Source organism: Corvus kubaryi, unplaced genomic scaffold (assembly GCF_017639235.1).
Source record: "Corvus kubaryi isolate FWS band 111438036 unplaced genomic scaffold, C.kubaryi_AGA036_p1.0 37300, whole genome shotgun sequence".
NCBI classification, from domain to species: Eukaryota; Metazoa; Chordata; class Aves; order Passeriformes; family Corvidae; genus Corvus; species Corvus kubaryi.
In genome coordinates, this window is record NW_024581093.1 from 5,854,531 (window position 1) to 5,876,257 (window position 21,727).

General features: G+C 60.1%; 1 protein-coding gene across 9 annotated transcripts in view; it reads left to right on the forward strand.

Annotated features, from left to right (window-relative positions):
- Positions 1–2,831: 2,831 nt before the first annotated feature.
- RIPOR1 (RHO family interacting cell polarization regulator 1) overlaps positions 2,832–21,727 on the forward strand; it is a 31,985-nt gene continuing 13,089 nt past the window's right edge. For 3 of the 9 annotated variants that reach the window (XM_042027262.1, XM_042027265.1, XM_042027264.1), the window contains exon 1: positions 11,673–11,949. In XM_042027262.1, the coding sequence (XP_041883196.1) occupies positions 11,688–11,949 (262 nt within the window). In that variant the 5' untranslated portion in view covers positions 11,673–11,687. Of the gene's footprint in view, positions 2,991–3,743; positions 4,172–11,672; positions 11,950–15,327; positions 15,590–17,164; positions 17,483–19,195; positions 19,994–20,113; positions 21,372–21,727 lie in introns of those variants that run through there. The other 6 variants (XM_042027268.1, XM_042027263.1, XM_042027266.1 and 3 more) reach the window with 6 other exon arrangements.

A 21,727-nucleotide genomic window follows, 5' to 3' on the forward strand; every position in this document is an offset into this window, starting at 1 on the left:
CCCCTGGGTGGGGGAAATCTGGTCTCATGGTGGGTCACAACATGGGAACAGCACTTCTGTAGGATGGAGAAGCTGAGAACATTAATAAGGTGGGCTGGGCAGCCCTGGACTGCATGAATTTTCCCAGGAAGTGGTAACAGCCCCAAAGATATGGATTTTGGAGTGGTGTTGGGATTTCTCAGGAGGGTTTTGTCCCTTCTGGAAAGAGCTTCTCTTAATGAAGCATGGCAAAAAGGAGCCAGGACTCCTGTAAAACCAAGCCTGATCTCAGGTGGGCAGAGCAACCTGTCCTGCAGGACAAGCAACCCCCTACTCCTTCCCTCAGAGGCCACCACCTTCTCTTTCTCATCCAGAGGACCAGCTGAAGCATCTGGGTCCCTCTGGGTCTGGCCTCTGCTGGGGTTGTACCTCTTTCTGGAGTGGGGGCTTGCCTGCCACCACCAGTTTTCCTGGGAATCTTGAGGCTGTGCCCCACCTGGCTGTGCCAGAGGAGTTGTTCCAGAGAGTTCCCTATGCCCAGGCTGACATGCTTTTTTCCAAGCCTGTGCTGTGCTTTCCAAGGCCCTCAGGAGCCAGCACTGCCAACAGAGCTGCAGGGAGCTGTTCCCACATGAGCCACCCACGTGCTCCCTGCCAGGGAGACACTGACCTCAGCTTCATCCTCAGGGGAGCTCTGAACCATCTGGGCTCTTCCACCTGATCCAGCCACCTGTTTCCCATGTAAATGCTTGCTCTTTTCTTTCCCAGCTCATATCTGTGGCCAGAGTGGTCAGTGCTCACTTGGGCACCTCCCTATCAGCGCTGTGATGGCAGCAGGAGGAGGGGAATCCCTGGGAAGGAGTGGCTGAGGGACAGGAGTGTGGGTGAAGGGCCTGATCCTGCCAGTGCATTGCCATGCTCAGCCCAGTGCTGGCTCAGAGACATGGCCAATCCTCCCCTGAGTGCCCTCCCTGCCCCTTGGCAGAGGTTCTCCTGCCCCAGTTACTCCACACAAGCCAGCTGGAGCCTGGCCAGTCTCCACAGGCTGGCTCCATGCCCATCTCTCTCCATGTTTCTCCCTTTCTCCCACACCACATGCTGGATCCTGGGAGATGAGCAATGCCAGAGATCCCACCATGGATTGCTGACAGCTTACAGTCGTCATCCCCCTCGTGGTCGTTGCCAGCCCTGTGAGATGTGTGTCACTGCTCCCTTGGGGATATGGCGGGAGACAGGACTGCTGGCAGCTGGGACAAGCTCCATCAGCCTGGGACATCACCTGGAATGTGGTCAGGTCATCCAGGGCATGGGCAGCACTGTGTTCTGAAGGTGGTAGGAGGAGGAGTGGGAAGTTCTGCAGTACTGGACACAGCTGCTGGGGACAAGAACTACCCCCAGGGCACTGCTGGGCATTGAAACACCTGGAGCATCAGCCTGTAGGAATCCCAGTGCAGTGGTCTTCCCGTTGGGTGCGAGGATAGCAGACTAACTGCTGTGCAGAACCAAGTGGAAACAGGTCAGTTGATCCCATTTTTCAAGCCAACAAGAGACTGGGGCAGGATGACCCAACTTGGACCTCTCTCTGCAACTGGGATTCACCCCTCATGAGTGCTTTGCCTTCACAAGTGCAGCCAGCTGCTCTCCAGGAGCCCATCCTTCCACCCTCTGAGACAAGGCTCATCCCAGGCAGGACATGCTGGAGCTGAGCCACCAGGAACTGTGCCACCCATGGTAATTTGGAGGCCAGGGACCCCTGAGAACCTTAAAGTGCTCCAGGGCACGTGTTCTTCAGGAAGCCTCAGCGAGAGGCCAGATGGGCAGGTCTCCCTGCTCAAATGCTTGCCAAGTGGTGTCGGCTTTTCCTTTGCACAAGTTCCGGGTGTTTGTGCTCATGGAGCTGATTATCTTCCCCGTTTCCTCTCCTGCCTGATGTTTCCTGCCTCACTCCTTCCCTCCCTTTGCTGGCTTTGCCCTTTGTGTCAGGCTTATTTCCTGGCTCTGGGAAGTGTCAGACTTCAGCGTCCCCCCTGCCCACTGGGATGGCAGCACACAGCCCTGTGTCCTTTCACTGGGTGCAGTACAGTGCCCCAGGAGACACTTGAAATCCCAGCTCTAGCTGCTCCCTGGGAGCACAGGCAGGTTTGGACAGAGTAAATGTGATTTAGGATCCATCTGCTTTTAGCAGCTGATCCATCTCTGTTCTGAAGGTGGGCACAGGTGCCAGCTGGACCAGCGTTGGTTCCAGCAGTAGGGAAAGCTGGACAACCTCTTTGGGATTCTTCCTGAGGCTGCGTAAGGTCGTGGAAACATGTCTGGGGACTTCCAAAGACCATGGGTGGGGAAGTTGTCACCCAGAGCAGCTCAGACAGCCTCCCCCAGCCCCTTTGGAGCCACAGTAACATCTGGGGGCAAACATCTCTCTGCTCCAGGGAGCCCAGCAGCTCTCCAGGCTCCAGGGATTGTCCTCAGTGGAGGGAAAAGCCCGCATTTCCCAGGGTCTTCCAGCAGCTGCCTTACTCCAGACCAATAGCCACTGGCAAAGACTTGTTGCACCAGGAGCTGGAGTCAGGCAGGTCTGTGGGTTGGGGTAGGAGCAGTGAGGACACCAGGAGTCCTGACCTGACTTGCCAGTCCCATTTTGAGCAAGACCCATTTTGAGAGACACCCTCCCACACCCGAGTGGGGTGAATGGCAGCAGGCAGAGCCTCCGTGGAAGGCAAAGGCTGCTACAGGAGGAGAGGGTCAAAAAAAGGAAACGGAACGGAAAAGGGCTGCTCCTGTGACAGCGATGCAGCTGCGGAGGTGGAGCAGCAGGCAGGTCACAAACAGCCGCACACGAGGAAGTGCTGGGACACCAGCCAGCGTGGCCAGGCTGCAGCAGCTCCAGGTGCAGCAGATCTTTGCTGGGAAAGACCAAGAGCAGAGGCAACCAGAACTGCAGGGACCCCAGCCAGGACCTGGAGATCCCCTTTGCAGGAGTCGTCTTCCAGCCAAATCTTTCTTCTGCCAAGGTGTGGGCACTGTCCATGACGTGGGGGGATGGGGCAGCAGGACGGTCACGGTGGGGACCATGTGCTGGGTGACACCGCGGTCCTGGGGCTCAGAACCCTGGGTGACCATTCTCAGAGGCACCAGCAGTGGGAAACACCGGTGCTGGGAAGGCTGGACTTTCTGGGAGTGCAGGGTTTGGGGGGTGCTGGGGTCCAGGGCTGCCATCAAAGCACAGGGACCCAACTTGGGTCCATGAGAAATGAGGCTCTGGAGGAGGAACAACCCGGTCCCTGCTGCACCAGGGCTGCTAAGGAAGCTGAGTGGGACCAGCAGATAATGTGCTGAGGGTTCCTCTGGCACGGCTGCAGCTGCAGGGCTGGGGTTGCTCCATCGCTATCAGTCCCTGCAGAGCCCCATGCATCCCTTCTCCCTCCCCTGTGTTATTGTTTGCCTGGAGGAAGCAGCTCACCAAGTCGCACCTCAAGCTTTTAACCCACTGGTGCCTGCCCTGGTGCTCTCCACTCCAGTCAGCCAGAGCCGGGCAGGCTTCACAACTGCCCTAGGAGGGTGGTTTGGTACTGGGAGCTTGCTCCAGGCTTTGCCTCTCTGGCAACCAGCAGCAGCCCTTGACTCATCTCTCCCAAGCCATGTTGTCTCCCATGGGTCTCCCACAGCCCCTTTTGCAGAGGGCAGACGCTGTCATTGTCACCTCTAAGGCTCTGAAAGCTTTAGATGCCTATGATTCCCTCCTTCCTCTCTCTTCCCCTTTTTAGCTGGTCGGATCCTGCCTTGTGCTTCCTCTGGAAGCCCCCTGGTCTGCTGGGGGGCACCATGGAGGCAGCAGCTTTACCAGCTTCGCACAGACTTAACCCAAACCCCTAATAAGGAGTTTGGAGGAAATCCATCTTGGGGAAGAAAACTGCAGCACTTCACCAGCTTCGTTTGACAGGCTGGGATTTAATCAAACCCCAGGATCTACAGAGGTGCTCCTTGGGGAAGTGGAAATCAGACAGAACATCTCAGCAGCCTTCTCCAGATTGTCATCTTCTCACACAACTGAGCTCTGCCAAATTGCCCCCACTTCTCGACTGGCAGGGAGGGGGCATCAGTGCCCCATCAGCACAGGCTGGGCTGTGCCCTCCCTGGTGATGACCACCGAGGGACACCTTTCCTGAGCATCAGTGTCCCTGCAGGAGCAGAGGTAGGTCACCCACTGCTGAGCCTGATGGGGTGATGCAGATGATCCACATCCCCTGTGAACACACCACAGATGTTGATGAGCCCATCACATGCCCCAGTGCCCCCTGTGCACCCACAGAATAAACCAGAGGTTTGCCTGCTCTGTGCCCTGGGGCCCTGGCACAGCCACACCCATGGATCTTCAGAAAAAAACCTGTTTGGGAGCGAGGAGGGTGCACCCGTGGGTCACAGAGAAGTGCTCGCCCTTCCTCCCACAGCTGGGCTCTGCCCATGCCTTTTCCCCCAGGGGTGCCCACAAAAAGGATGATGCTGCCAGAGTGATGCCTTGGCCGTAGCACCCAGTCCTGCTCTGCAGGGTCCTGCCAGGGGTTTGCAGCAGGTCAGCCTCTCCCTGCCCATCCCACGGCACCAGCTGGGCCTGAATTTCCAGCTCTTGCAGAACAAGTTCCCAGGTGGCTGCACTTGGGGCTGGCACTGTGCCGAGATGCCAGTGTGCCTGTCCGGTGCTGTGTGCGTGTGGGGGGGGCTGTGGGGATGGCGATGGGGTTCAGCTGCCCAGGGCATGCCATGGGCTGTGGCAGGCTTCCTGCTGCTGTCTGCAGGACAGGAATTGCTAGAGGGGTCATCTCCTCGGTCCCCAGCATGTCAGCACACAAATGTGTCTGTTCCAACTCTTGACCCAGACCTGCTGCCCTGGAGCATCTTCCCCCCCTTGTTGTCTCAAGGGAGTGGAGTTAAGACCCTGTGATGGCAAGAACAAGGATCCAAGCTCATTCTAATGAGTTCTCTCCCCCATGTCCCTCTCCTCGGAGCCAGGGAAGTGATGCTGGGGAGGAACTTGGCTCCTCTTGTTTGTTATTACAGGATAAAGTTACCCTTTAAAGCAGAGCCAGTGCTGTCAGGGCTGCATACCATCCGGGAACATCGCTCCTTCCAGCGGCTCCACACACTTCTGGTTATTGTGCTCGCACGGAGCCAGCCCAGCCCCGGTCACAGCGAGGGGGATGCAGGTGGGGGGATCCAAAAAGGATCTTTTCCCACACTGGGAAAATTGGGAGCAAAGGGAAAAGGCCTTTCTCCTCAGACGAGGGCTTTTCTGATCCTGGGATATGTGGAAAAGAGGAGCAGAAAGCAAGGACTGGGAGCAATGAAAGGGAAGGGGGAGCTGGATGTGGTTGGGGTGTTTTGGGGTTTCTCTTGTCTCCTGGGATGCTCGCTCTGACTCAGCTGGGGACCCTCTGGATAGGGCAGACTGGCGGTTGCCACTGTGCACAGGCTGGGCAGTGGTGTGCAGCTGGCACCCATCTCACCACCCCACAAGTCCAGCGGCAGCTCAGCATCTCCTGGCAATGTGCAGATGGGAAGAGGGGTGGCTTCTCCTTCGAGCTCCAGCCTCTGTCCCTGGGGGTCCCAAATCCAGGGGATCCCTCTCTCCTGTGAGCTGGCACCCCAGGAGACACCCCAGCACCCCAAGGCTTTGCAGACATGAGGGTTTCTCAGCAGCAGCCTGGCCATCCCACCCACACTAGACCCTCTGGAGGTGGCTGGGGGCTTGCTCCGGGTTTGACTGCCCCGCGCTGAGCCATGACATGCCTGTGGGGTGGAGGGGAAGGAAGCTGACCTGGTGGAGCTGAGCCAGGGAGAGCTTCCTGGCAGTGCTCTCCAGCCTCCAGTGCCTTCCGTGCTGCTGCAGATGGCTCTGGGTGGGATGGAAAGCAGGCAGAGGGCTGTGTGAGCCCTTTCCAGCCATTCCCCAGCCTGGCATCCACCGGCTCTGTGCCGCTCGGGAGGCAAACGCCAGCTGGGGCCCTGACACCGCCACCTCAGCGGGGTGTCGAGGGAAGCCTGACTCATCCCCAGCAGGAGAATCTGAGACTTGCGCATGTAAACAGAGCTGGCCCTTGCATGCCAGGACATGTGACAGATACAGGAGAGACCGGCTGGAGCCACAGCCTGGGGCTGGTGGCATTCACACATGTGCTAGAGGCATGAACAAGGGCTGGAATGGGCCCTGCTTGGGGGCATCTCTTGGGTGGAGAGGATGTGGCAAGATCCATGCTATTGGCATGTCCCCCCTCTGCTACCCCTACCCGCCCGGTGGCTTTTAGCAGCTGGTTTTAGTCTTGGTTTTCTGTTTGACTGCCACTGCTTTCCTCCAGAGACACTCTTCCCAGCACAAACCCATTTGGACCAACAGCCAGGAGAGGTAGAATAGGTGCAATGGTGGCCTCACCACCTCTGGAGGTATTCAAAAAAATGCATGGATGCGGCATCTGGGGGACATGGTTTAGTGGTGGGCATGACAGTGCAGGGTTAATGGACCTGATGATCTTAGAGGTCTTTTGCAATCTTAATGATTCTATGAGAGCAAAACTCTTGAGATGCCACCCCACAGTGCCAGCTTCAGAAGCAGAGTGCAGCTCGTGGTGTCAGGGGGTCTCCCTGCATGTTGTGCTGGGATGGAGAGAGCATGGAAGTGCTAGTGTGGGAGCACAGAGGCTCCCCAAGTGCCTGTTCCATCCCAGGAGCAGGGATCGCTCAGAAACCTCCCGGTTATTCAACACACTCCCCAGCACATGATTTCCCTTGGGTTTAGATGTGCTGTGCTGTGGGCTCTGGGCTGGGAGAGCTGTAGGCCAGCTGGGAGAGGAGATATCACAGCCACTTCCTATCCTTGCTTACCCTGCACAGCCAGTTTCATTTCCTTAATCCCCATCCCAGCATTTTCTTTGTTGTTTTCTTTGGAGGGGAGGGAGCTTTGCTGGAGGCTGGTGCTCGCTGCAGGAAGCACTTTCACGCTCTGGGAGGCCAACGTGGGTGCCCACTGGCTGTTCCCAGATGGACTCACTCTGCTCTTGGGTGTAGCAGGTGCTGCTCACGGGGGTACAGGGACCCCACTTCAGCAGTGGAATGGATCAGGGTGTGTGTGGGATCCCCTGTGCTGCTTGGGAGGACGATATTTACATGCATTTGCATACAGCTCTGCTAAATTTGTAGACTCAGCCCTGCCAAAACACCTCGTGCTCCGAATGGCCTTTTGCACTCACATCCTTGCAGCACCATTTGGGGCAATGTATTCCTACCTCAGCCAGCTTGATTGGCCAAGCTTTGCTTCACCTGGTGTGATGTTGAATCCTCAGCCTGCTGATACCTTTGCCATTGTCCATCTGTGCCATGGTCCAGCTGCCAATTGCCCTGCTCCATCTGCTGGGCTGGGCTGGTTTCTGGGCTTGCCCACAGCCTCAGCCTTCCTGTTCAGTGTTGGACAATGCCAAGGGACTGTAGGAATCTTGTGAATCATGGATACTTTGGGAGTGATCCTACGGGTGTGTGCGTGAGCTGGTTCCTGCTGTGCTGAGGTGGGGATGGCTGCCTGGTTGCAGGAGGTGGAGTGGTCCCAGGAGATGTTCAGCCCCCCAGGCTGAGCTGGGATAGGGGTTGGAGATGCTGCCAGCCACCTTCCTGGGGTGGAGAAGGGAGTTAGGAGGGGGAACAGCTGGCTGGTGGCCAGAGAGTCTGGACCAGGGTTGTTCTGCAGTTCCTTAACCTCCTGGCCCATGCTGGGGCTGGACCTGATGAAGTCACAGGCTGGATGTCCTGGCTCTGCTGCAAAGCTCTGACCCAGATTCTGGATTTCTGGCTAGAGTCTGGGAGAATTGACCAGTACCCAATGCTGCCTGACACTGAGTAGGTTTATGGCCACTGTGGGGGTATCCTGTCCTCCCTTTTCCCAGCCCCGGGGGCAGGCAAAGTGCTGGGACAAGCAATTCTGCCCCATAGAAAAGAACAGGCTGGGTCAGGGCTGTGCCCCAGACTGCTGCCGCTGTGAGCTGGCCCCGAGTGTGTCGGGGAAGGTTTTCCAGCAGAGCTCAGAGGACCTGCTGGCACAGCCTTTCTGTGCTGCCGGCCAGTTCCCGAGCGTGGCCAGGGCTCCGGTGAGTCAGCTGGAGCGGCAGCTCACATTGCTCATGCTGCATCAGCGCCGCCCTGGCTCCCTCAGCTTTTTCCCAGGTTGTGCTCCCCAAAAATGCGCAGCTGGAGGGATGCGGAGCTTGGTGCTGGGATGCCGGACGTTCATCTCCGAGGCAGTGGCAGGGATGGTGGCAGGGATTGTGGCAGGCTCTGTGGAGGCACCTCAGCTGCTCCTGGGGGTGGTGGCCAGGCTCTGAGTGTGCTCAGCACATGTGGCTGTCCCGGTGCAAGGCTTGGAGCCCTGGCCTGTGTGTGCTGCCTTGCTCCAGCACTGAGCAGGAATGCTGAGCATGCAGCAGCTCCAGCCTGGAGCCAAGGGCTGGCCTCCAGCCCTCCAGAGAGAGGGGAGAGGAAGACGTGGCTCCAGGCCCAGCCTGCAGTGAGAAGAGCAATTTGGGCAGAGACCCGCGGTGCGGGGCTCCGCTGACGGCTCAGACCTTTCTCTGCACCGCGGTAGGCGGCTGCAGGCAGCTGGCACGGCTGCTGCTGAAGCTGCCAGGAGGAGGGGAATGTGCTTGGAGTGGTCTCGGGTCACCAGGCTCTGGAAAGGTGCAATCCTGTGCTGGGAGGAGCTCACTAATGCCAGCAGGTTCTCAGACAGAGTGCCCTTGGGCTCAGGGACTCCTGCCTGCACCAATGCCCAGCTTCCCAACTGGACTGCTGGGAAGCCTCCTTCAGGGACAGGAGTCCAGGAGTATCCATATCCATGCCGGAAGGGTTAGCCCGGGAGTATCCGTACCCATAATGAAAGGATTAAACCAGGAGTATCCATCCATATCTATGCTGGCAAGATTAACCCAGGAGTATCCATATCCATAATGAAAGGGTTAACCAAGATTATCTGCATCCATGCTGGGAAGGCTAACCCAGGAGTATCCAAATCAATGCTGGGAGGCTTAACTCCTGCCTGCCAGCAGGCACCATACCTCCATAAATCCAGGAGGCAGTTTTGGAGAGCAGGCAGGCCAGGGGTGCTGCCGGAACTCGGGCAGGAGCCTGTCCTTGTTTTTGTTTGCCAAGCTGGTCCGTGCTGAGCAAGCTCCCAGAGCAGCCAGTGCGGTGTGCCAGCCCTGACCTTGGCACAGGGAGTGCTTGGCTCCACAACCCAGCCTGGCAGGGCAGGCAGGCATGTGGCCGAAGGGAGGGTGCAATCCCCTCTCCTGCTGCCTGCAGGGATACAGCTGCTCCCCAGCAGCAACCAGGAATGGGGTTTTACCTTGGGATGGTGGTGCATAGGTAAGTGGAATGTGGTGGTGTGGGTCAATCTACCTCCAGGCACCCCAAGTTTTTACTAAGAAGGTGGTCAAACCCCGGAACAGACTTCCTGGAGAGAGGTGGTTGATGTCCCAAGCATGTCAGTGTTTAAGAGGCATTTGGACAGTGCCCTTAGTAACATGCTTTAACTTGGTGGCAGACCTAAAGTGCTCAGGCAGTTGGCCCCAATAATCCTTGGAGGTCACTTTCAACTGAAAATTTTCAGTGGTGACACCATGCACAGGGTGTGGGTGGGATCCAGACCCCCACTCAATCCAGGTGGGATGATGGATCAAGTGAGCTGAGCACACCAAGCACATGGCGGGTCACCCTAGTGGGACAGGGACATTGTGGCACTGGGACCTGGGTTGAGAATGGATTGGGAGAAGCCCTGAGGAGAAGGACTTGGGGGTGTTGGTTGTACAAGAAGCTCAACATGACCTGGCTGTTTGTGCTGGCAGCCAGAAAGCCAAATGTATCCTGGGGTTCATCCTCAGCAGCATGGGCAGCAGGTTGAGGGAGGGGATTCTGCCCCTCTGCTCTGCTCTGGTGCAATCCCATCTGCAGCACTGCATCCAGTCTGGGGACTCCAAAATAAGAAGGATGTGGACCTGTTTGAGCAAGTTCAGAGGAGGCCACGAAGATGCTCAGAGGTCAGGAACATCTCTGCTGTGGAGACAGGCTGAGGGAGTAGGGGCTGTTCAGCCTGGAGAAGAGAAGGCTCAAGGGAGACCTTAGAGCCCCTTCCAGTACCTAAAGGGGCTCCAAAAGACCTGAAAAGGGACTTTAGACAAGAGCACAGAGTGACAGGAAAAGGAGGAATGGCTTCTAAGTGACAGAGGGCAGGATTAGATTAGATATTAGGAAGAAATTCTGCCCTGTGAGGGTGGTGAGGCCCTGGCACAGGTTGTTCAGAGAAGCTGTGGCTGCCTCATCCCTGGAAGTGTCCAAGGCCAAGTTGGATGAGGCTTGGAGTAACCTGGGATAGTGGAAGGAGTCCCTGCTTATGGCAGGGGGTTGAAACCAGATGGTCTTTAAGGTGCCTTCCAACCCAAACCATTCTGGGATTCATCAACCATATGGCTTGGTGAATCCACCCTTGCAGCCTCTCCTTGTTGGCCTTTTGGCTTGGCTTTTCCCTGGTGGCCTCAGGACCTGCTGTCCCTTCTCCTATTTTTGCATCACTTCTCCTTCCCTGTAACCAGGCCAGCCTGGAGAACTGGGCTGGGTGCTGGGACGCCCTGGTTCTCACTGAGCAACCTTGGCAGCAATGCTCTGCTCCTTGGTGTGGGCTCAGGAGAGTGAGAGTGGTGCAATGATGTCCTTGTCACTGATATTGCCCTGCTCCACTGGGCTCCAAGACCTGATGATGGTCTAATTAGTGTTTCTGCCTCACAGGGCTGGCAGGAGCACTGCGCTGCCTCGTCCTTGCATGGAGGATGTCTCACCAGGGCTGCGAAGGCATCGGTCTCATTTAAAACTGGGTCGACTCAGTAGGATCTGGGACAGGTAGGAGAAAGATGGTCTTGGGAGAAAGAGGAGGAGCAGGGTGCATCCCCCCAACAGGCACCCCTCCACCTTCAGGGATGCTCAGAGCTGTCAGGGTTTAGGAAGCAAGACTGGTAGTTGTGGAAGCAGCAGAGTGTGACTGTGGCATCCCTTGGTGACAGCCTGCATTTACACTGGGGCTGCCTGTCCCTTAGCTGGGGAAGCTGGGAGTGCTCCTCTGCTCATTCCCCATGGAGGTTGGAAGCTGGTGGGATGGGGAATGTGGGTCAGTGCCAATGCTCTGCTCCCCCAGAGTGGACTTTCTGACTGGCACAGGTCTGAGCATGGCTCAGTTGGATGCAGGAGCTGTGGGGGGAAGGCAGGGTGGGGTGCTGGGTGTCACAGAGCTGGGAGCAAGCACGTTTGGGTGTTCCCTCTGCCACCGACTGACTGCACAGCCTTGGTCGTGTCACTTCACTGCCGGAGTGTGAAACATGCCCGGGGTCTGTCAGGGAGCACTGAAGCCCGGGATGCTGTGGTGGCCCTCGTGGGGGGAGAGGGGGGTGACGGAGGAGGTGTTGCTCCAGCCATTGCTTCCCTGGCAGGGGGAGGCTGTGGGCGCCGTGTGCGGCAGGAAGGCAAACAGCCGGGGGCCAAGCAAGCCGGGCTGCCCCCACTCCCCTCGCCCCGGGGGAGGTGGGGCTTGTGGACCCCCGTGGAATGCTGATGGGCCGGCGGGTCCGGGACCCCCGCAGGGCCGTGCGGCGGTGGCAGTGGCGGTGTTGGTGGTGGCGGTGGTGGCGATGGCGGTGGCGGCAGCGGTGTCGGTCGCCTCGGGGAGGGAGGTGCTCCCGTCCATGCAGCTGCCATTGGCGCTGGCTGGGCCGTGGTTTCCTGCCGAAATCACATGGCTCCCGCGTTTCCATGGAGAGAGCCGGGGTGGGCGCTGCCAAGAGCCTGCACGAACTCCCCGCTTGCTCCCGTCCATGGGAGTGGAACAAAGGGGATGCACCGAGCCAGGCCCGCTTTCGCCCCGCGCCTCGTCCCCCGCCTCTCCTGGGACATGTGAGTGCCACCCGCACCTCCGCACCCCGCGGCCACGGGGGGGTCGGGGGGAGCGGGGTTAGTGGCCTTAGCAGGGCTACACCCTTGGGGGGCCACGTCGCCGCAAGCCACCGCCCGCCCGCCCGCGTCCCCTGTGCCGCCAGCCCCGGTGGGCGCCCCACGCCGCGCTGGGGTGTCCGGGCGCGGCGGGAGGACGGGGACGGGGACACGGACACGGGGCTCTGCTCCTCCGCCCCACTGCGGATCGGTGCGATCCTCCGCACGCCGCGGCCCGGCCGGGACCATGGCCGGAGACGCCCGGAGAAGGAGCTGCCTGACAGTGGGATATCAGGGCGAGCACCCCCAATGTCAGCCGGTGCCCCCCAGACCCTGTCTGGGATGTATCAGCTTCTCCAGCCACTCTTTCCCTCCCAGGTTTGGGGTGACGCTGGTGGCATGAACCGTGTTGTGCCCCGAATCCCTTGAGACTTCAGGCAGGGGTACGGGCAGGGGTACGGCGGGCGAAGGGAAAGCTGCCCGTGCCCATATAGGGCCGTGCCCGAGCGCCTGCGGGACGCCAGAGCCCTGGATCCCGCGGGAGAAGCTGCAGCCATCTCCCCCATCCCGCCCCTGCGCCCGGGCGGGACCCGGGTGGGCTCCTGCGGGACCTGGGTGCACCATGTCAGCTGGGTGCTGCCTCCTCCTCCCCTCCAGGGTGACGGGGAGGAATGCTCGGAGGAATTAATGAGACAGATCTCGCTTTGTTGCTGGCCCGATCCTCCTGTCTCCCAGCCCTTCCCAGCCTGCCAAGAAGCGCTCGGGAAGGCCTCGCACCATTAACCCTTCCCCTGCCGCACCTCCGGCCATCCCAGGGCGTGCAAACAGCCTCAGCGGGTTTTACCTTTGCCACATTCCCAGAGGAGACTCCCGAGGGCACTGGGAAGTCCTGGCCGTCCTGTAAACCCCATGACTCCCGTCTCCTGGCTGGTGGCCTCACTGCGTCCCCCGGGCAGGGCTGGGATGTGAGGCCGTGATGCCGCACAAAATCCGGCAGTGCAGGGCTTGTCATCAGCTTGTCACCAGTGGCGTTGCCTCCTCTCGGCTCGTGGGGGTCCCCAATGCATTGCCACAGTCCCCTGGGTGGAGAGGAGCTGTGGTGGCGTGGTGGTATCCCTGGCGTGGTGGTGGCTGAGTCCCCATGGGGGACATGGCATCATGGGGTTGAGCATGGAAACGGGGGGCAGCAGTGGACATGGCAGTGATGGGAGATGTTGGGGTGGGCAGCTGAGAGGTTTTGGGGTGCAACCAGGGGATAACTGTTGATGTGCAGTGAGGACGGTAGTGAGGACAGGGGGGATCTCTTCTCAAGCCTTGCTGAGGCTCCTGGCCAGAGCTGCTGCTTTGCCCAGGAATCTGCAGGCTGGGTTGCAGCAGGGTGCCTGAGATGGGCATGGTCCAGTGCTGGCTGGACAGGAGGAGCTGGATGGGCGTAGGGTGTCCCCCAGGAATGCCATCAGGCTGCGCTCCAGATTGTGCCCGTGGCTGAGGCTCAGCGGGTGCATTGGAGCTCCTGCCATGGCACTGACCTAAAGGACAGGACCCTGGGAAATCCATGGCAGGCAGGGAGCAGCTGGCATTCAAGATCCCCAGGGCACAGTGAAGGCAGCCCAAGCCCTGGCTTTGCGTGGGCTGAGGCCAGTGCTGGGCTGGGACAAGCTCCCCGCCGCGTGCTTTGGGGTTATTTATAGGGCTGCCATTTATATCGCTTCTATTTCTGCTGCTGTGTGGGGACGATGCGAGGAAGCGAGGGGGGAGGGCTTGAGTCTGCCACCGCCCCATGCCCAGCCCCTTCAGGAAGGGATGCTGCTGACGGGCACTGGGGCCAGCCTGGCTGGGGTAGAGCCTGGCTTGGCACAAGGGCTGGTCCTTCTCCAGCCCTCAGGTCATCCACCTTGCGCAAAAAACTCTGCCTTGGGCTCCCAGGATTTTTTGCAGTTGGCTTTGCCAGTTTTAGCAGAAAGTCCGAGAAGTAGCACTGTGGTGGAGGTGACCACCTGCTGTCCCAGCCCAGGACAAGTCACTTGGTCACTCACTGTGGCTCTCCTTCAAGCCATGACTGTGTGTCTTCTTGCCAAAATTGTCATCTCCTGCCCTCTCCCAGGTCTCCCCCATGGCCAGGAGCTTTTTGGCCCCTCACCAGGCTGGTGCTGACTCCATCTCCACAAACCTTTTTGGCCAGCCATGACTTCTGACACTGACTGAGGCTGGCCTATGCCCTTTCCTGTCAGGTTTCCAGCTGTGGTGACATTCCCAGCCTCAAGGATGTCTGTGGCTGGGGAGTACTTGTCCGAAACAGCCTGAAATAGCTTCTTCATCACCTTGGCCTTCGGTGCTGGTGCCACCAGGGCAGCATCGTGTTAGGGCTGGTGGTTTCTCCAGGGGCTGGGTGGGCTCAGCCTCAGTGCTGGTGGTCCCCGGGCCAGCAGGGAGAAGCTGGAGAATTTCCCTAGGACTCCGCTGGAAGGACGTGGGATCTATGGGAAGCTGGTCTTCTATCCCATGGAGGGCAGGGAAGTGGGAATAACCTCCTGGATTTTTCTGCCTGGGCACAAACTGGCCGTGGCTGTACATGTGTGTCCAAGTGTGGCTGCACACAGAGTGTTTTGTTTGCATGTTCAGCTGTTGTGGTTGGGGTGGGGATGCCCAGGGCAGCTCCCCAGGCCTGGTGAGAAGACATAAAGGGACACCCCCAAAAAGGGAGCACCTGGGGTGTTACACCCACATCCCTGCTGTGGAGGAGGGATTGAGGCAGCCACCCTGGCTGGTTGAGCTGAGCCAGAGTGGTGACTATCCAGGGAAGCCCCCTGATAGGGAGAGTCACATGGAGATGTCCTCTTCCTTGCACCCACTCCCTATCCCCAGCCAAACCAGGAACAGGGGCTCAATTAACTCAATTACCACCCTGGCGCTGCTGGCATGACTTGTGCCCTTCCTCTGCCCTCCCTTGGCAAGGTGTCCTGAGCTGTCAAGCCCCGCCAAATGCCGTGCAGGGTCCTGTGAGGTGCTCAGAGGGCATGGCTGATGTGACTTGTCCTCCTCTGGCGTCCTCTGCCACTTTTGGAATGCCTGACCCTGTCTTCTGCCTGCTCCTGGTGGTCTCCCCACGGGTGATGCCCGGGATGGTGCCATGCCAGGCACCTCACCCATGTGTCAGCTGCCACAGAGATCCCCCCAGGACTGCAGGCTGTGGAGAGGCAGAGTCCCCACAAGCAGCACAGCCTGGCTGTCACCCCTCTGCGAGGGAAGCCTGGAAGTCCCCTCACTCTGCGTGGCACTGGGGAATGCCCCTCCCGCGGCTGGGGCAGCTTTAGCGTGGCTTTGTCATTAACCTTTAATGAGAACAAACAAGCTGGCATGGGCCAGCGCTGCGGGCGCGCTGCCTGGCCGTGTGCCGGGCACTGGCTCCGCACAGCTGCCAGCACGGCGCAGGCTTTGCACAAGGATGGTCAGAGCCAGGGCGGTGCCGGCAGTGATGCCATTCCCTGGGGAGAAGCAGCACGGGGTGAAAAGCCGGGTGGTGGCCACTGCCCACAGCAGCCACCAGGATGGGACTCTGCCCATCGGGGGGGAGAGCTGGGGGGATGCATCGCGTCCAGACAAGGTAGGAGACATGGTCTTCATGCAGGTTCTGGAAGGCTGGGGTGGAGATGGTCTTTGCAGCATGCTGGGCTGCTGGCTCCCGCAGGCCTGTGGCACTGGCATGGAGGCTGCAGGCCGGTGGGCACCTGGGATGGTTTTTCTTTGGGTGCTTCTCAGAACCAGCCCAGCCTCACCAGCTTTTTTCCCAACTGTTCTCCCAATGTGGCTGGTGCTGTGCACCCCCCCAGGCACCCACCTGGGCCCTGGGACCTGAGGGTACCCTGAATCACAGCACTCTCTGGTGACACCGCTGCAACCCCAGCTCTGCAGGCTTGGCTGTGGCTGCCTCCAGAGCCACGTGTGGGTGCCCACAGTGGGACAGCCATGCCACCCTATGTGGAAGCCCCTTATGCCTCTTGTCCCCTGCAGGACCTGCAGGGAGGGTACCTGCTCTGGGCTGGGGAAGCAATCCCACAACAGGCTCACTCTCTGGGGGAGGGCTTAACTTTGTGGGAGCACCTCATACCTGCAAGGACCCCCAAGACTCTGTCCCAGTGCTTTTCCTCCTGAACCTGTCCTGACCTTGCTCTAAAATCAGCAGCAAACAGGAAAGGAGCCTGGGAGGGAGGTGTTTCTTCCTGCCCCAGTGACGTGGTGAGGGCAGCTGATCCCAGGCTGGATAGAGTTGGCTGCTCCAGCCTCTGTCCAACCTGGAGGAGGGTGCCAGGATTGGGTATTCCCAGGACCAGGAGCTGTGCAGGGACCTACAGCGCTGGAGCATGGTGACATCTGTGCCACAGAGTCTCCTGGTTGTTTAGGGCACTAAACAGGGAGTTGTGGGCCTGAGAGGTGCTGCTGGCTGCTGGAATTGGCATGGAGGGCAGGTAGGTCTGCCACACTGCCCTGTGGGAGCTGGACCCCCGTGGGAAGCAGGACACACGTTCCCACATGGGAATTGCACCCAGCATCTTTGGAGAGCCCTGTGAGGAAGCTCTGGCTGAAGAGAGCTCCTCCAAGGCTTTGGAGACTCCGGATACAAACCAGGGACTTTTGAGCAAGGAAACCCTTTTCCCAGTGGTTCCTAGGTCTTGGAGGGTGCCCACAGGCATGGCACGGGATTGCATGCTGTGGGAAGCCTACAGCAAAGCCACGGTGGTTTTATATATACATAAATATAACTATATATATATTTATTATATTTGTATATACTTATATTTAAACCCAAGCAATGCAGAAGCGAGCGGCAGTGGTGTGAGCATCAGCTGCCCACGGCTTTGTGCCTGCCCGCACTGGAGCCGGCAGGGATGGGGGCGAGGGGCTGTGCATCCCCCACCCAGCTTCGGGGACTGCAGCAGCTCAGGGCCAGCGGTGCGTTCGGCAGGGCGGGGTGTGCTCCCTGGTGTGTGCCCGGCCCTGGGTGCCGGTGGGAAGGGGATCTCCAAGGGAAGCGATCCAGAGACGGGCTGGAGGGGGGGAGTTTGCAGTGTGTTCCCCTCCCTTCCGCCTGTGCCTCAGTTTCCCTATTGGAGGGGTGGGGAGGGAAAGATAGGGACCGAACTGTGCCGTGCTCCGGGAGTAGCCGGTGCTGGTGGGGCCTCTTCCCTTCAAGGGGGTCAGGCATCCTCCCGTGTCCTCCCATCCTCCGTCCCCCTTGAGTCACGCCGGGGCTGCGGCGCTGGGCAGTGATGTCAGCCCGCGGGCAGGGGAAGCGGGGGAGGAGACTGCTGCCCGGGGGGAGCCCTCCGGCCACGGCCCCCGCACTCGGGCCGACAGACGGACGGACGGACGGCATGCGAGAGCAACAACCACCCGGGACACCGAGCCCAGCCCGAGGGGGATGTGCTGCCGCAGCACGCCATGAATGGCAAAGCAAAAGGTACTGAGCACCGGCAGCGCCAGGGCTCCCAGGCAAACGGTGATAATTTGGGGACCCCCAGCTGTTTGAGGCTCCCGGGGTGACGTGGCTGGGCTCAGGCGGGGATTTTTGGGGTGAGAAGTTTTCTTGGGAGGGAAGCTCTCCCTGATAGGGACACCAAGGACATACGCACCCGCCACCTGCAAGGGACACGGTTGTCTCCACGGGTTGCAGTGATGGGGTGTCAGGACAGGGTGTCCGTGCAGGATAGAACCCCTTGGCTGCCTGATGTTGCTGTTGCCCACACTGAGATCCAGGCTCTGCGTCTCAAGGCAGGAGAGGGGCCACAGCTGCCAGCTGCTCCGGGGTGATGCACCTCTGATGCCCCTGCAGCGCCTGATGCCATGGCAGCACAGTTTTCCTCGGAAAACTGTTTTTTCCCTGCTCGTGCCCCCATGTTTGATGAGGACAAACAGAGCCCATCTCCATGTCGAGCATCCCTGGCATGGTGGCCCCGGGGGACCTGGGCAGAATGGAGGACCTTGGGGCTGCTTTTGTGCACTTGGACCAAATTGTCTGGGCAGGATTTGTGGGGGCAGATACTGGTACCCAACACAGTGCCCTGGAGATGAGAAGGTCAGGGGGAAGGTGGCATGTGGGACCTCCACAAGGTTATGCCAATTCCAGAAGGATCCTTCTAGAGGATCCCAGAACCTTCGAGAGGGATCACAGCCCACTCAGGAGTGGAGTCTGGTGCCCATGGCCAGGATGCGGCCCCATCTTACAGGGTACAGAGGTGAGCGGTGTCCGTGGGGATCCTGGCTGGGTGCTCGGTTTGTGCCTTTGATGGTGGGGGACTTCACCAGGACCATGGTGGTCCTGGGCTGGTTCCCAGGAGCCATCCTAGAGAACACATTGGGCCTGAGCTTTGCCAGCCCCTGGGAAACCCCCTGCCCCAATGGTTGCCACTTTCCTGGTCACAGTTTGGGTTTGCATCTCCCTCTGGCTGGAGGCAGGGAGCCCATGGGATGAGTGGCGGGGTCAGGGGCTGTGAGCCCCCCCGAGGAACTGGCTGTGAGTGTCTGCCTGTGCCGTGCCCTGCCCTTCCGCAGGGATACTCCGCGGGGTAAATAAGCACTTCCTGCAATTCTTCCCATTCGCAGCTCCTTCCCTTTCCTGCCGCCCTCCCACTTGGCCCAAGGAGCCAGCAGCCTCCAGTGGCCGCAGGGGCGGATATCAGCGCCATGCCCCTACTGCCATGGGGCCGAGAGCAGCCAGCACCCATCCAACCCAAACTGCCGAGAGCAGCCAGCACCCAAACAACCACACCGCCATTCCCTGTTCCGGTGGGGGCTGTGGGGCTGTGACCTTATGGCTGGGACTTTCTCTCCGAGTGAGTCACGGGAGCCGGGATGCCATTCACTGACTCATCTGACTCCCAAAAGCCCCCAGTCCCTCTCCTCGCCCAGCACGAGGAGGAGCCGGGGGTGTCCTGCCTTCCTGGAGGAGAGGCAGAGCATGGAGAGGTCAGGGAAGAGGCGGCTCCCAGGCTCCTTGTGACCAAGGCGGCATGGCTTCAGTCCCGGATGCTCCCATCCCCTGTGCTGAGGGGGGATGAGGAGCGATGGGAGGGAAGAACTGCTCCAGCCCACGCTGGGAGCTGGCCAAGGGCCGTCCCGGGGCCGGAAGGGGCCGGCGGGGGCCGGGGTACGTGCCTGGGTTGGGGCAGCGGGGCCACAGCTGTGCAAACACGGATGCAGCGGCTGCTCTGGGGGGAGCCGAGCCAGCGGGCTGAGTTCACAGGCTCCCGAGGTCATCCCTGCCGTGCGCCCAAGTTTCACCCAAGGGTGCTTGGGCGGGGTGTTGTGGGACCCCCCACTTGCCCCAGACACCACGGGCAGGACGGACGGTCCTGTGTCCATCGTGGCTTCCCCCACTGGGGGACACTGGTGCCCTGCTGTGCCCCGGGGATGGCCACAGTGCGGGCCCACAGCCCAGCTCCTCCTGAGGAAGCCCCTTGGGTGCTCTAGGTGCTGCTGGCTGGTCGTGGGTGTCTTCCCCGAGGTGAGGGGTGCTGGAGGCTGCTGGGTTGGCTTCCCTGGGCACTGATGGCCTTCAGTGAGTGACATCCCTGGAGGTGCTGGTCAGAGCACCCCCAGCTCCCAGGGCTGCATGGCTGAGGACTCGGGGGGAGCCAGTTTGGGGCGTCTCTGACCAGGGCAGTGTTGATAAACCCGCCGGAGCGACCTGAGGCTGGTGTCTGAGTGTCGGAAACAGAAACCAGCTGGGACCAACCCAGCCGGTCGGACTGCCCCCTCCACTGCTCAGACCAGCATTCTTGGGATCCCAATCATCTCCAGAGCACCAGGCGTCGAGAGAGGAGCCGGAGGCCGAGCTGGAGAGCCCCGGGGTGGGCTCCAGCACCCCGCGTTGTGCTGCCTGTACAGCTGCTCACTGCCCTTTTGGCCACTGCCCACGGGCAGTGCTGGCCGAGGACGGACAGACGGACACACTCCCAGGATTGCATTTCCTACGCTGGGAGAGCTGGAGGCAGTCTGTGGCGCAGAAAAGGTGAAAAGCTTGGTCGGGAGGCAGGTTTGTTAGCACTGAGCCCTAACTAAGGGCAGGGGGCGGTGGGGCTTGCTGGGGCTGAATCTTTGGGGCAGGACCTCTCCTGCTCAGGAGAGAGAAAGGATGTGCATGGGGTTTTAGCCCATGGCAGAGACACGAGTGTGCCAGTGCTCTGCTGGTGCCAGCCTCATGGTAAGCCTGGCATGGGGCTCACCAGCCTGGGCAAGATACGGTGCACGGTGGTCCCTTCCAAGTGCGCCCCGGGCTCTGCTCCCTGTGGGGGCTGGCTGTGCTGCTGGTACCAGGTACCTCTTATCTCGGTAATGTCAGGAATGCTCTATGCTGGGGATTTTTCCTCCTCTGTGAGTCAAGCTCAAGCGTGCCAGGAACAGAGACCCCACACCCTGCCTGCCCGGCCTCTTGCAGCCCTTCGGCACCTGGCTGGCTGCCCACCGGTGCTGGACTGGAGCATCCTTGGGGCTCCTGGAGCATCACTCCTGCAGAGCAGGGATATGGTGTCCCACTCCTCCAAGGGGGCTTGGGGTCCTGGCACAGGATCTGGGTTGCAGGATGCCAGGCCTGGGGACGCAGGGTGCCATGGTGCCATGGGAGAGCCGGGTCTGGGGCTGGAGCGCAGGGATGTGGTCCTGTCAGCAGCCACTGCTCCCTGTGGCAGTGAGGGAGCCTCCAGTGCTTTGGAGCAGGACCCAGCACGGCACAAGTGGCTGCTGGAGCCTCTGAGGTGCCTGGGCAAGTGGCTGGGGATTGCTCTGACTGCTGGGGAGTTGTGCTGGGGCATCGGTCCCCTCCAGCATACCCAACATCCTTCTCCCCTCCAATGCCTCCAGCATCCCCCTCCCCCTGATGCTCTCGGCATCCTTCTCTCCTCTGACACCTTCAGCATCCTTCCCCAGTGCAGGCTTCTGCCTGGGAAACTCCCTTTAGAGGTCCCTCTGTGCCCCAAAATGGCAGCGTGGGCTGGAGGAGGATAGGCTGGCAGGACCATCCTCACCCCGAGCTGGGACCTGCCCCACACATGGAGAGCCTTGTCCAGGGATGGTGGGTGCTCTCCCTATGGATGAGCCGCTGTAGCACCCAGCTGGGGAGCAAGCACGGGTGCCACAGGCCCTCATCGCTCAATGGGGAGCAGATTAAAGAGCCCTGCAGAGGGTAATCTGCAGGTCAGCTGTGCTGCCAGGGATTACAGCTCTTCGTAATGAGCTTAATTGGGACAGTGTTGTCCTGGAAAATGGAGGGACTGGCACCCAGATAACCGTGTCCGTGGGACCCGCCGAGTGGCTCCGTGGTCTGGGCTGGGACACGCGTCCCAAGGGGAAACCAGATGGACCTGCTGCCTCCTGGCTCCACTGGGATAGAGGTGAGTGGTGGTGGTTAGCTTTGACTGCAAATGGCTCTGGCACGTTCTGGGTGCTGCAAATCCCTGGCCCCAGCCTGACGTGCGGGGTGGTGAAGGGCACCGTGCCGAGGGGATGCCCACCAGTGGCTGAGTGGGTGTGAGCCGTGTGGGACCAGGCCGAGCCAGGGTCCTGGGCACGGGGAAGGAGTGAGGATGGTGGCAGAAGCCCCAGCAGTGCCTGTGTCCCTGTGCTGTTCACTGTCGGCCATGCTGGAGACAGGAGGAAAGGCATAGTGAGCCCCTTAGGATGTAGGGAGATGGCTCTGGCTCAGTCTGTCTGCCAGGGAAGCTGTGCATCCCCAGGGTCCTGCCTGGCC